The 16,233-nt window shown below is 35.5% G+C and overlaps 2 protein-coding genes across 2 annotated transcripts; both read right to left on the bottom strand.

The window, feature by feature from the left end:
- Positions 1–349: 349 nt before the first annotated feature.
- LOC137727886 (disease resistance protein RPV1-like) lies at positions 350–1,092 on the bottom strand. Its single transcript, XM_068466727.1, has one exon. It carries the CDS (start codon positions 946–948, stop codon positions 391–393), a length of 558 nt encoding a protein of 185 aa, XP_068322828.1. The 5' UTR covers positions 949–1,092; the 3' UTR covers positions 350–390.
- Positions 1,093–12,979: 11,887 nt separating this feature from the next.
- On the bottom strand, positions 12,980–15,302 carry LOC137728200 (disease resistance protein RPV1-like). Its single transcript, XM_068467061.1, has 4 exons — positions 14,741–15,302; positions 14,584–14,635; positions 13,222–13,538; positions 12,980–13,119 (listed from the first exon to the last, which is right to left on the bottom strand). Exons 1-4 carry the CDS (start codon positions 15,300–15,302, stop codon positions 12,980–12,982), a joined length of 1,071 nt encoding a protein of 356 aa, XP_068323162.1.
- Positions 15,303–16,233: the final 931 nt, after the last annotated feature.

The following is a 16,233-nucleotide window of genomic DNA, read 5'->3' as shown; positions in this document are numbered from 1 at the left end:
CCACTTTGAGAGGGTCTCCTTAGCATTTCTCAAATATTATATATTTTTGTTAGTCTTTTTAACTAAAATAATTGCTGAAATGGTTATAACTCTTCATTTTGGTCACTGAAATTTAAAATCGATAAAAGTGGTTCTTGAGAGTATCCATCGTCAATTATTTTGGTCATTCTATGAGAAATCTTAGCTAAACTGAAGAAATCACTAGTTCAAGTGGAGTGATTGATTGGACAAAAATACACTCAATTTAACAGAGATTTTTTTTTCACGGAATAACCAAAATGATTAACGATGGAATAACCATTTCCATCGATTTTAAATCTTAAAGAACAAAGTAAAGAATTATGCTCATTTCAGAAAAACTATTTTGGCCAAAAAACCTTCATATTATGCTTATGAATTGAAGCTTATTAGTACATAGAGGTCAGAAAAATACCCGTCGGCCAGGAATGACCAGCCAGACAAATTTGCTGCTTTTGTAAGAGTTTCTCTCCATCTCAACACCTTGTCCATGTTATCATTGAGTTTGCTTTCATGGTCAGCAAGTGCCTTACCGAAACTCTTTCTTTGGTTCCTCACATCCGATGGATCCACCTTATAAAAAACTGGAAAAACCATCTGCTGCAGTTGTTCTTTACAGTGAAAGATGTGAACGAGTTCATCTAAGCACCAGTGTGAGGAAGCGTAGTTTTCGGAGAAGACAACAATAGAAATCCTCGACTGCTTGATTGCTTTGAGAAGCGCCAACGATATTTCCTCTCCTCTTTGAAGCGCCTCGTCGTCTATGAAGGTTTTGATTCCCTTCAGAACCAAATTGTTGTATAGATGACCTACAAAATTGTAGCGGGTATCCTCTCCTCTAAAACTGAGGAAGACATCATATGTCCATGAATGGGTGCAAGAAGACGAAGAGGAAGAGGCAGAGGCTCCTTCATTTGTCGTTGAATCCATGATCGTTCGATTGCTAAAAAGGATGAGATGCTGAGAGAATAAATGTCAACGACTGATCCGTCTCTTGTGTTATGAACTTATGATAAGGCCTGTTTTCTCTCAACTTCACAATATGCGAAGCAGTTTCCTTGCCATCTTCCACGCTGACCTGAAGTCAAGGAAATTAGAATATGCATTGGCATGTTCTAGGAAAAACCTGAATTGAACCAAGGCCACAAAAACCTGTGGTCGCTTGAAACCGCAGAATTCCGAGTATAATTCATGATGTAAAAGTATACCATGTATAGTGTGTATGCACATTGGTAGTCCTGTATTGAGACTTTTCAATCTAAATCATACGCATGTGGCCACAGATAGCACCAAACGAATTGGAACCAACTCAAGCCAACCCACAGATAATATATCAAAATAAAATGCAAGAACAGAATATAAAAAAACACTAAGATTTTAACGAGGTTCCTCAGCAATTAGTGTAATTGAAGTACGTTCTCGGAGCAGTAGGAGCTCACCCAATAATCCACTATCAACCAAATGGGAGTTTACAAAGTGTTGGCAATCTCACAGCCCAAAACTCATTACATCCAATAACTCTCACACACCAAATAAACAAATAGAGAAGAAAATATAATGATTAATTTCCTCTCTATACATGACTCAAAACTGTAACAACAACAAATACTTTGATGGATAATTGCTAACCAAGGAGAGGAGCACTTTCTCCTTTTCTTCAACTGAGGGCTGCGACACCCCTTTTACTTTTTCTCTGCTGCTCTTAAACAAAGGCAGCTGCTGTTGCCAATGAAAACCCCAGCCACACCCGTGGCTTTTCAAATGGACCAAAATAAAAAGGCCCCTTTATACGGGCTGTTGGGCTTCCACATAGAAGGCCACTCCAATTTGGTAGTTAAGTGAATCAAAACCTGAATCGAAAACATTAATTCATTCACTGATTGGTCTTCCTTATCAATCTTCATAAAATTGCCTTATGCTTCCTATGAAGCTCATAAATTGCAAAACCAGCTTACTTTTGTGTCTAATAAAATGGATGACACAAAACTTTTGCAATTTAAGACTTTCGCTGCTACTTTATGTGTTCTGAAATACAAAACTTAAGTACAAAACTCAATCCTCCTAGTACTTAGAACGCAACTAAAAATACATTTTTGCTACTCTATGGAATTCACAACATAAACTAAAGATTAAATCAATACTTTAATGCAACTAGTAAGTTTTGTTGCTTCCTTATGTTCATGAATTACAAACTAAACTAACTAACAGCTGCATAAAAACCTTCACAACTTAGTAATGTTGGGATGATACATTAGCCAGCCACATTAGCACAGCCATGTCAGCAGTGTTTGTTAGAATTGTTAGAAGGTTGTTAAAGAATTAGTTAACCTTGTAGCCGATTGACTTGGGATATAAAAGAACATATTGTAATTCATTTTGTGTGTTCTCAAGATAATACAAAGATTAGATTCTTCCCTCTCTCTCTCTCTCTCTCTCTCTCTCTCTCTCTCTCTCTCTCGAACATTCATCTTTCTCTGCTTACTTCTCTGTAATCTTAGTACTTCATTTCAATTCCTTTGGTTTGGTTATCATGGTATCAGAGCCAGGTTGATCCTTGGTGCCGTTTTTTCTTCCGTTGAAGCATAAAGACTGAAGATCCTTGTTTGGGTTTCTTGATTTGGGTTTTCTTCATCTACGGTTATTGATTCAAGATTGGGGTTTCGATTCATGGCTGCTGTTTTCTCAGTTGATTCTTGAACTTTTATGCACCGTTGGTGTTTGATAAATTGCTATAGGGAGTTTCTGTAAAAAAAATTCTGAGAAATTGTGTGAAAGTCGATGAAATTTCATAAAGTATGTGGATTAAAGATTGTGAATTGAAGATTGTGAAATGAAAATTGTAATAGACAACAGGGATAAATCTAAGATTCACAAATACTAGATTAAAACAGATAAGTCAAACTGGATGTCATGGTACTTAGGGGATTTCAGATTCACAGTAGTATAGTTCAAATGTTAATGCAGCATCTCCAGAATTACAACAGCATCATCACTCACTCCATCATCACTCTGGTACATCATCAATGTTGCCCATCTTTATGCAATCTGATTCATCTACAGACAATGGGCTATCTACACACTTTATGACAACCAGATTAAAGAGTGGTACTATGCCTAGAAAGAATTATGCAACATTAATTGCATCTTGTCCTGAACTAAATTCTCTTCAATTAACTGAGGATGAACCATTTGTTGGGGGCTTTTCCTTTCTGTCTGAGATTGTTGATGCTTCAGAGCCCTCATCATTTAGTAAAGCTGCAACATTGCCTCAATGGCAGGCAGCAATGCAAGAGGAATATGATTCACTTAGAGGACAAGGAACTTGGACTTTGGTACCACCTCCAGAAGATAGGGCAATAGTTGGGAGTCAATGGGTATACAAGGTTAAAAAGAATCCAGATGGGAGTATTGCAAGATATAAGGCACGATTAGTGGTTTTCATCTCCTTTGGTTATTAAAACAGTGTTGTTGGCTAGGGATACGTCAATTTCTCTAAAAGATTTTCGAGCATAGCTTCTTGGTGCTGAGGCTTACGTAGAATCCAAGATTACAAGTCTGTCATCCACTGTGTCAGCTATGTGTGTTCAAGATGAGTCTAACAATTCACTGCGATATCAAGAAGGCTCTCAAGGGTATGAACACGGAGAGAGCACTAATTCTAACAGATCACAGGGAGAAGTATACTTTGGTGGAGGATTTGATTATGTTGGAAATGGGGGAAAATCATTTCAGCCACAGCAGCGAAATAATTACCACAACTACAATAATAGGAGGTACTCTGGACATCACAACAACAATTTTCGTTCTAATTTTGGGGATAAGACAGGAAGTTCTACTTTTGACAGAGGAGATAGTTCAAATACTAGAGGCTCTCAAACCAGTTTTGGTGGGAATGGTTCAAATGGATCTTTTTCTGGAAATGGTTCAAGACACGGTAGTAATTGGCAGGGTAATACAAATTATAGGTCACCAGTGTCACCAGAATGTTAGATATGTTCTAGAAGAGGGCACATTGCCTATAATTGCTATTACAGAAGTACTCAACATCAGAATCAATCATTTGGAAATGGGAATGTGTGTCAAATTTGTGGAAAAAATGGGCACATAGCACTGGACTGCTACCACAGAAACAACTACTCATATCAAGGCAATCCCCTACCATCGCCATCACTTGCTGGTATGACTTCTCACGGATCGAATGGTATTGGTCCCAATTCAACTGTTTATGATTTTTCTACAGATGATACATGGGTAGTGGACACAGGAGCCACTCAGCACATGACAGCTAATCTTGATATCATCAATCGGGCTACTCCTTACAATGGTGATGCTAAGATCACTGTTGGTATTGGTGAAGGTTTGCAAGTTCAACATATTGGATCTTCGATTATACGAACATCATCTAATGATCTTATTCTGCATAATGTTTTACATGTTCCCAAAATAACTATGAATTTGTTATCAGTTAAAAAGTTATGCCGAGATAATGGTTATTGGTTTGTCTGTGACGATTTGATCTTCTTTATACAAGACAAGGCAACAAGAGTGATTTTGTACCAGGGAAAAATTGATGATGGTGAGTTGTTCAAGATACCAGTCAGGGTGTTTTCTCATTCATTTGCTGCAAAGTTGGGAAAGTGTGTTGCGTTCTTAGGGAGGAAAATAAAGACATCATTATGGCATAGGAGACTGGGACATCCTGCAGAAGAAGTATTAAGCGTCATGTTACAGAGTGCACAATTACCAGTTAGTGTTGATTCATCTCCTTCGATATGTTCAACATGTATTCAAGGCAAGATGAGCAAACTGCCTTTCCATGTAAACCAAGAGAGATCAAAATCTGTATTTCAAAAGATACATTCAGATGTCTGAGGTCCTTCACCTCAGAAATCTATAGAAGGCTATAGATATTACATTAGCTTTATAGATGATTTCTCTAGGTTTGTATGGATTTACCCTATGATGAATAAATCAGATACCTTCTCAGTGTTTGTCAAGTTCTACAATTTTGTGTTTAATCAGTTTAATACCACTATTAAATGTCTGCAATCTGATGGTGGATGGGAATATATGAGTAACATGTTCAAGAATTTTCTGGTAGATAAAGGAATTACTCATCAAGTGTCATGTCCTCATACCGCTTAGCAAAAATGAGGTTGCTGAAAGGAAACAGACACTTAGTTGAGATAGCTTTGACTTTGATGACAGAAGCAAACATTCCAATCTCTTTCTGGTACCACTCATGTTCACATGCAGCTTTGCTAAGTAACAGAATGCCCTGTAAAGGTTTAGAGATAAAATCACCTTATCAGGTTCTTTTTGGACAGAATCCAGAAGTGCATAATCTCAAAATTTTTTGAACTGCTGTGTATCCATTATTGAGGCCCTTTAATGCAAATAAACTACAATCTAGAGCCATTCAATGTGTGTTTATGGGTTTTGTTATGGGATATAAAGGGGTCATCTGTTATGATATTAAATCCAGAAAGTTTGTTGTCTCTAGGCATGTAATACATGATGAAAAGGTATATCATTTACATATTTTATATCAGTCTGTTTCCAGGAGTATATCAAATCATAAATCAGCACATCAGTCTCATGTTGTAATTCGCTTACCTGATACACTTGGAAACTCAGCAAGCACTAACCAAAGTTCGCAGGAGGTTTATACAGTGGCCACTACTGATTCAAGCAATACAACTGTGTGTTCTAATGGTACTGATGGGATTTCAGATTCACAGCAGTATAATTCAAATGTTAATGCAAAATTACAACAGCATCATCACTCTGGTACATCATTAATGTTGCATGTCCATTCACCCACACAACTCGAGGTAATTCTTCATATCTCTATGCAATCTGATTCATCTACAGACAATGGGTTATCTACACACTCTATGACAACCAGATTAAAGAGTGGTACTATGCCTAGAAAGAATTATGCAACATTACTTGCATCTTGTCCTAAACTAAATTCTCTTTAATTAACTGAGGATGAACCATTTGTTAGGGGCTTTTCCTTTCTGTCTGAGATTGTTAATGCTTCAGAGCCCTCATCGTTTAGAAAAGCTGCAACATTGCCTCAATGGCAGGCAGCAATGCAAGAGGAATATGATTCACTTAGAGAACAAGGAACTTGGACTTTGGTACCACCTCCAAAAGATAGGGCAATAGTTGGGGGTAAATGGGTATACAAGGTTAAAAAGAATCCAGGTGGGAGTATTGCAAGATGTAAGGCACGATTACGGGCTCAAAGGTTCTCACATGAGCATGATATTGATTATTTAGACACTTTTAGCCCCGTGGTAAGGCATACAACTGTTCAAATGATTCTAGCTTTGGCAGGAATAAAGCATTGGGATCTTAGACAACTTGATATCAAAAATGCATTTCTACATGGTGATTTACAAAAGGAGGTGTTTATGAAACAACCTAAGGGATTTGTAGATGCATCTCATCCTACATATGTGTGCAAGTTAATTAAATCCTTGTATGGATTAAAGCAAGCCCCATGGGCATGGAATTCTAAGTTCACTAGTTATTTGACAGCTCTACAGTTTGTTGCTTCATCATCTAATACAAGTTTATTTGTTAAAACAGATGGCCTAGATATGACAATTCTATTACTTTATGTGGATGACATCTTTCTCACAGATAAACTTCATCATCTGCTGTGTTTGAGCTTAAAGATATAGACAAACTAACCTATTTCTTGGGATTGCAAGTTCACTACAAAACCAGCGGGGACATATTTGTGAATCAGTCCAAATACATTAAAGATTTGATTCACAAGGCAGGAATGGATTCTTGTAAACCTGCAACAACTCCATGTAAGCCACATCAGCAGTTACTTGATGCAGAATGTACTGTTTTGACCGATCCCACACTGTATAGAAGCCTGGTTGGTTCATTGCAGTATTTGACCTTCACAAGGTTGGATATTGCATATGCAGTTAACTTAGTCTGTCAGTTTATCTCTTCACCAACAGAAGTACATTTTGCATTTGTCAAACGAATACTGCGATATCTTCAGGGTACAATTCACCATGGCGTTCTATATTCCTCAGACATGGTGCTTGATCTTAATGCATTTTTAGACTCGGATTGGGCAGCTGATCTCAATACTAGACGATCAGTTACTGGTTATGTTGTACTCTTGGGAAACAATCTGATATCTTGGCAGTCAAAATGACAGAATTCAGTTTCCAGAAGCTCTACAGAAGTTGAGTATAAAGCATTAGCTCACACTATAGCGAATGTTGCTTGGGTGCGAAATATTTTGAAAGATTTAGGTGTTGGTTTGCTTACACCTCCAATTATTCACTGTGATAACATGTGGGCCATAGCTTTGAGTGCCAATCCGGTCTTCCATTCAAGAATTAAACACTTGGACATGGACTATCACTTTGTTCGAGAACGAGTTCAAAAAGGTGATTTGGAAGTGGTATACATTCCTACTGATGAGCAAACTGCTGACATTTTAACAAAAGGACTTCACAGCCCTACGTTCATTCGACACTGTTACAATCTCAAGCTTGGGAATCCTAGCTGAGATTGAGAGGGGATGTTGGGATGACACATCAGCCAGCCACATCAGCACAGCCATGTCAGCAGTGTTTGTTAGAATTGTTAGAAGGTTGTTAAAAAATTAGTTAGCCTTGTAGCTGACTGACTTGGGATATAAAAGAACATATTGTAATTCATTTTGTGTGTTCTGAAGATAATACAAAGATTAGATTCTTCCCTCTCTCACTCTTTGTCTCTCTCTCTCTTTCTTTCTCTCGAACATTCATCTGTCTCTGCTTACTTCTCTGTAATCTTAGTACTTCATTTCAATTCCTTTGGTTTGGTTATTAAGTAAATCACGACAACCTTACATGAATGTGTTATGCCAACTTGGATCCTTATTTGACTAGTCATAACCGGCCACAAATTCAACTATATATATATAAGAACTGAAATTTAAACCCACATTCATAAATCAAACAAGTGAGGCACATATCAACATAATTAGCTAAACATCCCTTATGACATAAGCCACACATTTAAGTTGTTCCTCCCATTAATCAATTATATCTTATATTGAATGCGAGAAACAAATACCATAACTAGATGCGTATAATCATAAAAAAAGCAAGTTATTGCGCCTTACACTTAATCATACTATATGACAATGAATATGTTAAGCCAAATTCGTTTAGCAAGTATAACTGCATGTCAATTATTTCAATCATTACTTCCAAATAGTATGTACCAAACAACCGAAAAGGCTATTGTCTTTACAAGAACTTAACCAAATAGTATTAACCATGTATGGTACGAGTGTTAAAACATGAGAATACTGTCATGCATACAAATTCGAAAACAACCGTGGAACAATTATAGGATTGAAAACTGGACAATCCTAATAAAATCTAGAATATTTCAATCATGCATCTTTTTTTCACAAACTCGACTTTAAAATTCTAGGGAGAAACTTAAAACACTAACTTGAAAGAATCCATAAATTATGCTCAATTAATAAAGTACTCGAATATGGCATGTAGGAAAGATGAACCATCTTTATGCGAAATAGGCTCAACCATGTACTTCTCCTTATCGTGGAAATCGTATTGGAATCCTGCGCAATAATATGTTAGTTGACCAAAGTTTTCTGCACACTCAACACTCCTTCATACTCGAACTAATGGGGCATTCATATATGTTTCTCTGTGTTGTGAGTAGAGACCTTAGCCTTGTATTTGTATGGACTTAACCCTGATGAATCTTCCCGTAATAATATCATTAGGAATCCTTGCAGTCCAAGAATAATTGATACACCAAATCTCATTCCAAATAGGATAGAATTATGAGCCCTTATTTCCCAAGGAAATTCAGAATATATTAACTTTATTTGGGGTATAAGCTATTACTATTAACTAAATCCTAATCTTATTTATTTTCCAAACAATCCTTAAATTAACTGTGTAGATCTATTAAATTAACTGTGTAGATCTATTAACCGTTAGATTATGATCCTATGTCCAACTATATTAACCTTGGTTGAGGTCCCGTTAGCCTCAATTGATTGCCATTAAATGATGCTTATATGTTCTAGACCTTGCGTTCTTGCCAGAGCTACAGAGTTTGAAATGTCAATCTTAAATCTGGTCCATTGAATGCAGAAGATGGACAAAAACAAAAATAACTCAACCCACTACTGTTAATGTTGGTGCTGATGAAGAAGCATCTGAAGGTCCTCACGCTAGACCCAGCAGTTTCTGACACGACACGAAAATAACGTGTTTTGGATCAACACGATAACTAATCGGGTCATTATCGGGTGACGGGTATACATGTGGGTAACCCGTTTTGACCCGTTAAGAAAAAAATTATTATAATAATTTTAAAGTTTAATTACTAAAAGATTTATTATAAAATATAATAGCCATATTAATATATACAATATATTCTATATTAAATATATAGTTTTGTATTATTATTCTATATAAGTTGAAAAAAAAAAGTTTTAGTCGTTATTTATTTTTATTATGAGAGTTCCTTATTATCATTACTCGGATAAATTTTACTTAACATGTTGTTGTCCAAAATTAAAATAAACTAGTATAGTATTTGTATAGAAGTGTAAAAAATGAAAAAAAAAAGTTATACAATCATTCATAGTGACAAGCTTTACAACTTTTATGAAGATGTCATCTTCGAAATCCAACACTATAATCCATAAACCTGAAATTTATATTTAACCGTCTATTGTAATTTACGTTTTATTTTTGTTATTGAATTTCATTTTTAAAATTTTCTTTTTTGAAAACATGATCATCTGGCGGATGTAAGAAGATGAACGGTTCAAATATTTGATATCACGTTTCGATATTTACGGTTAACTGAAAAATGAGTCGATGTCATATATTTTGTAGAAACTTTATAAACATCAAACAATATTTTCACTAACCATAAAAATCTTAACACAATATCAATGATCCAAACCATTCATCTTCATGCATCCTCTAATAGATCATGTTTTCAAAAATGAAAATCCGAAAAAACAAAATTTGATGAGAAAAATGAAGCGTGAATGTAAATAACAATTAACGGTTAAATTTTGATCTATGGTTTATATGATTATAGTGGCGAATTTCGAAGTTAAGCTTTCATGAACGTTGTAAAGCTTGTCATTACGAGTGTATATATATATTTTTCTATATTTTTTACACTTCTACATTAATTAAAAAACAATTAAAGACTCTACTTAAATAACAGCCGTAAGATAAATGAAAATAAATCTATATCGTTGTATTCTATTTCACTTATATTATTAAAACTTTTCTGAATGAAAAAACCCCTTCTCTATTCCATTATTATCCAATTTAACTATTTGATCAAAACTAAAGCGTTAATCCCTTTCGAGAAAGGAGGGTTCAGCGTGCGTGCGAAAGGCGCCGCGTGCGCAACAAGGCATGTGGAGGTCTCAAGTCCCAACGACGACCGACGACGAGCAACGGCGAGCTGCACTCACTGAGAAACGGTGACCACCGGTGACCTGAGCTTCTCCAGTGGTGACCAAGGAGGGGCTGCGCGACAAGGCCAGAATAAGTTTCAGTCCCAACGACGACCAACGGTGAAGCGGCAGTGAGCTTCTCTAACTAAGCAATGATGAACACTGGTGAGTGTAGGAGAGATTCTTGACTGCTGCTGCGTGACTGCCCGAGCTTATCCAACGGTGACTAACGGCGGGGCTCTGTCGTAATACCAGGTACGTGTGGGTTTTTGCTGGATATCTGGGATATACAATGGCGAAGACTGGGGAAAAAATTGATGGTGTCGGATCTACAAGCGGAGGAGACTGAGACCAACCCTGTGGGGTCTCCAAAGTTTTGTTTAGGTTTGATTAGCCTCTCCGCCCCTATTTCCAATTCCATGTTCTCTCAGAAGCCCACATACTCTTAACCCCTTCCCTTCTTCTCTGCAATTAGTTGTTAAGCAATCTCTTTGCAGGTTTCAATATCATATTTTAATCATGTTATTGGCATTGTTCTACAGGGTCCTTTGCAGGTTTCAATATCATATTTTAATCATGTTATTGATATTAAATGTGATAATGAAGCTTTATAATCAGTGTAATGTATTATCTAATAATATGATGTTGATTTTGTCATCGGAGTTTCTTAGAAAGCTCGCAGGTTGGTTACTTTTCTGACTTGGGGATTTACTTTTATTTGTATTTTTTAGGAAATTGCAGAAACCTCGCATTGAGATTTGGTTCTTACCTCAGGATTGAAGACTGAATTATTGTAAGTTTGTTTTCTTTTTCTTTTGTTTTGTCAAGCGAAATCTCAATTATGCTCCACTATTGTTTTATAGTATTTTTGTTGATTTTGGTACACTCTGTAAAATGAGCTCTTTATCTTTGTTTGTTATAATTTTAACTACTCTAATTGATATGCCCAAGTTACAAATAAGGATTATTAGGGAAAAAAATTAGTTGTATAATTCCAGGAAAGGTGTAAATGAGAACTATCAGGGAAAAGAATAATAGTAGGATGTGACAATATGATATGTATATATTTATTTAGTATTATGTTTTTCATTTGATTATTTATTGGTTTAAAATATATTTTCCTTAATAGGTAAAGGGTCGGGTCATATTAACTGTTAATATTATTGGGTCAATTTACTCGTTTATTTTAATGGGTGTTACACGACACGACCCGTTAAGATATCAAGTATGACACGAAAACGACATGAACACAGAAAACACAACAGGAATGTCAGGTCTACCTCAGGGATGTTCCCTGTGTGATGATTTGCTTATTGTTTTTATCACTTTCTATTAATTATATGCACAGTTGATTATATACTATTTTATTGTGTATGTAATTATTGGAATGGAAAGTGAACAAAGTAGTCAACCAAAAGTAAGTAGAAGGGTTTGGAAACAATATGAAGAAGATGCATTGTTGTCCATACTTAAGGAGGCAGTTGTTAAGAATTTACGATGTGATAATGGTTGTTTCAAACCCGGAACAATGGTTCAGTTTGAAACAACTATTAATTTGAAATGTAATGATTGTAGTTGTGTTTTGTGAACCTTTTTTTTCTGTTATTGGAAAATATTTTGAATTTGATGTATGGAATTTATTATTTTTCTTTGTTATTTGAAAATTTGTGTGGTTTTCAATACGTATAAATATGAGAAAAGTGTATCAAACAAACAAAGATTTGTCAAATTTTTTTCCTTCCATTTTCTTATCCGGTTCAGTACCAAACAAAGTATAAATAATACGATGATGTGAGCCTAAAATAACCAAAGCTAAGGCCATCTCCCACCAAGCTGATCAAAAGGTTATAAATCAAAACATAACTCGTTTTTGATACAAAATTCATTTCCAATAGAAGGCTAGGCTAAAAACATTTGAGACCCACATGGCCAAAATATAGTCTTTGTTGTGCTTTGCAACTCCAACTTTTGACCCAAATGTATTGACATGGATTGGAATTTTTTTGAGATGGTGTGGATTTGATTTAAATTACCAAGCCAATAGTACATTACGGGCCTATTTCAAAATACATAATTGTATTGAGATACATACATTGCAAATTAAAATGATATAAATTATAAAGTATTAAACATACTAAAAACATAGTGAACAATCATATAATAAATGTTCATTGAAGTATTCAAAAGTCCCTTCCATTTCATTAAAAAAATGAAATGCAAAATAAAAATTATTCTTTTTTTTTTTTCAAACAATACTTGATTACTTAAAGATGAGTAGAAAGCTTATAAGGTGATTTATAATTTGAATGATTCTAATTATAAACACGAAATTCTATAAATTGACAATGAATAATTTAAAAAAAATTTAAATAAGAATTCCTACTCATATTTTTCCTACTCATATTTTAAGTAGTTAAGTATTATTCTTTTTTGACCACCTCCGTAGCCTAGGCGGGCGCGTATCTACTTCTCACCACTACTATAAATAGAACGATGATGAGAAACAAAGCGGTGAATCCCAAAACTATCAGATTCTTCTTCTTCCCGTTCTGCAACCACACCTTCCTCCTCATCTGAGTTTCCAGCTGCCTGCAATCTTGTGCCTGCATCGCCAAACCAATCAGTAACACAGCATACATAAGAAAGCGAATCCTACAAATCTTCCAGCTAAGAAAGCAAGGGCGGAAGCAGCACCATTGAAGGACTGCGATCTCGATCTCGATCTCGGTCTTGATCAGAATTGGCGGTGGTTGCGGGCGGTGCGGCGTCAGAGGAGCGGTTTGAGGGGGAGAGACTGGAGAGGAAATGGTGCTGGTGGCGCTTTTGATCTTCGGTTTGTCCTTGACGGCGTTGGAGGGCTAATTGCTTGCGATCGAGGACTGGAGGATCCAAAAAAACCGAACTGGATTGTTTGACACGTGACTCTATTCCAACTGGGTACTTTGCCACATTCAAATGGGTACCCTCTAAAACATGGACCGAAATCTCTTCAACAATTTTTTGAATAAATTTATATTCATGCCTACAAGTTTAAAAGCATAAAAAAGAATATTATTATAATTAAACTGAAGAAATTCGTGGATGTTCCATGTAATCAATATTTCAAGTGACAACTCTACTTAAGAAAACGAAAGTCAAACATTTGGATTAAATTAATAATATTAGACCATGCTAGAAGAAACATTTGAATATTCTACGTCATAAAAAAAATAAATATTTTTTTATGACAAAATTACTCCTGAACTATTTTATGCATTCATTTCAGCTGGTTTTGAACTTTTTTATTTGGGGGGTCATTTGTGTCCCATTCTTTTTGGTGAAGCCCATGACCTCAAATTGGTTGTTGGCATTATATATTAAGTATAGATGAATGGCATTTAGCTATGTGTTGATGAATTTTATAGGCTGAACATGATTCACTATTAGCATTACCGATATTGTCTCAATTTAATCTCCTACTAGTCGGTATTAGATTTTATCACAAAAATTCTCGCTAATATTAACAGTGCAAACTCTCATATATTTGTTGTATATTATTTTGTCATATTACTGATGTGGGATCATATTCTTCAATATGTGTTTGCTTCATATACTAATAATGAATAACTTAAACAAGTTTTCCTATAATATTGTGATGGAATAATATCAAAATATTATGAAAAATGCTAAGGTTAATATTTCAAAAGTGAGATTCTCCATGAACTTTTTGCCACCTGATTTTTGCTATAATGTTTTATAATGTTGGCAAAGGAACTAACACTAAACTATGAGGTGTGAGAGAGCTCATGGAAAGTTCCACTTTGAGAGGGTCTCCTTAGCATTTCTCAAATGTTATATATTTATGTTAGTCTTTTTAACTAAAATAGTTGCTAAAATTGTTATAACTCTTCATTTTGATCACCAAAATTTAAAATTGATAGAAGTGGTTCATGAGAGTGTCCATTATCAATCATTTTGATCATTCTGTGAAAAATCTCAGTTAAACTGAAGAAACCCCCAATTCAAGTGGAGTGATTGATTTGACAAAAATACACTCAATTTAACAAAGATTTTTTTTACGTAATAACCAAAATGATTGATGATGGACAATTTCAAGAACCACTTCTATCGATTTTAAATCTTAAGAACAAAATAGAGAATTATGCTCATCTCAGAAAAACCATTTTGACTAAAAAGCCTTGATATTATGCTTATGAATTGAAGCAAATAATAAGCTTATTTTACATTTGAATGATAGGTTTGCAAGTACATAGAGATCAGAAAAATACCCGTCGGCCAGGAATGACCAGCCAGACAAATTTGCTGCTTTTGTAAGAGTTTCTCTCCATCTCAACACCTTGTCCATGTTATCTTTGAGTTTGCTTTCATGGTCAGCAAGTGCCTTACCGAAACTCTCTCTTTGGTTCCTCACATCCGATGGATCCAACTTGTAGAAAACTGGAAAAACCATCTGCTGCAGTTGTTCTTTACAGTGAAAGATGTGAACGAGTTCATCTAAGCACCACTGCGAGGAAGCGTAGTTTTCGGAGAAGACAACAACAGAAATCCTCGAATCCTCAATTGCTTTGAGAAGCCCCAACGATATTTCCTCTCCTCTTTTAAGCGCCTCATCGTCCATGAAGGTTTTGATTCCCTTCTGAACCAAATTGTTGAACAGATGACCTACAAAATTGTAGCGGGTATCCTCTCCTCTAAAACTGAGGAAGACATCATATGTCCATGAATGGGTGTAAGAAGTAGACGAAGAGGAAGAGGAAGAGGCTCCTTCACTGGTCGTTGAATCCATGATCGTTCGATTACTAAAAAGGATGAGATGCTGAGAGATTAAATGTCAAAGACTGATCCACCTCGTGTGTTATGAACTTACGATAAGGCCTCTTTTCTCGACTTCACAATATGCAAAGCAGCTTCCTTGCCTTCCACGCTGACCTGAAGTCAAGGAAATTATAATAATGTGGCCGGCTTTCACAATATGCGCTTCCTTGACGTCTTTCACAATATGCGAAACTTTAGGAAAAAGATCAAATAAAAATTCATTGAAGCAATTGATAGAAAAATTAAAAAAAAAAAAAGGAAAATTAAAAATAGCAGAAATCTCTATTTTTAAAGAGCTAAAAATTCGAAGAAATTTTAAACCCATAGAACCGTAGATCTTCCAGCTCTCAAAATGACATTAAGTTGTAAGAATTCAAAATTTTCAAGGAGGACCTTTTGAAGTTTTGTTGTGGGTTTGATTTCTGAAATAATTTGGGGTTGCCTTGCCTGTAAATGCAGATATTGGGCATGAGGCAGTGCTACATTGATAGGTTCTGCAAAATTGAAGGTAGAGAGAGGTTGTAAGGGTTTAAAGAGATATTCGATTCATAAATAGCGAGTTTGATCCACATTATTATGCATTCAATTGTGTGGCTTAGCCTAATTTGGTTTTTATCATAGTCTTTACTGAACTATTATTTATAGTTGTTTTAATACAAGCGAATTACTTGCCAGGACTGGGCCGTGGGCAATTAGGGAAGTCAAGGATAAACTTACAAGTATTTTGGATCAACCGTTTTTCGAAGATCGATTGAGCAAAAGAAGGAGCTAATTGGAAGATTAAATAATTTTCTTGAGCAAGAGGAGCTATTTTGGAGACAGAACAAAAGAAAATTGGGTCAAACTTGGCAATTGTAACACCAAATATTTCCACCAAAATTCAAATAGAAGACAAAAGAGGA

This window comes from Pyrus communis, chromosome 1 (genome assembly GCF_963583255.1).
Source record: "Pyrus communis chromosome 1, drPyrComm1.1, whole genome shotgun sequence".
Lineage (NCBI taxonomy): Eukaryota > Viridiplantae > Streptophyta > Magnoliopsida > Rosales > Rosaceae > Pyrus > Pyrus communis.
Note: the sequence above shows the minus strand (reverse complement) of the source record. Positions and strands in the feature narration are given on the sequence as shown.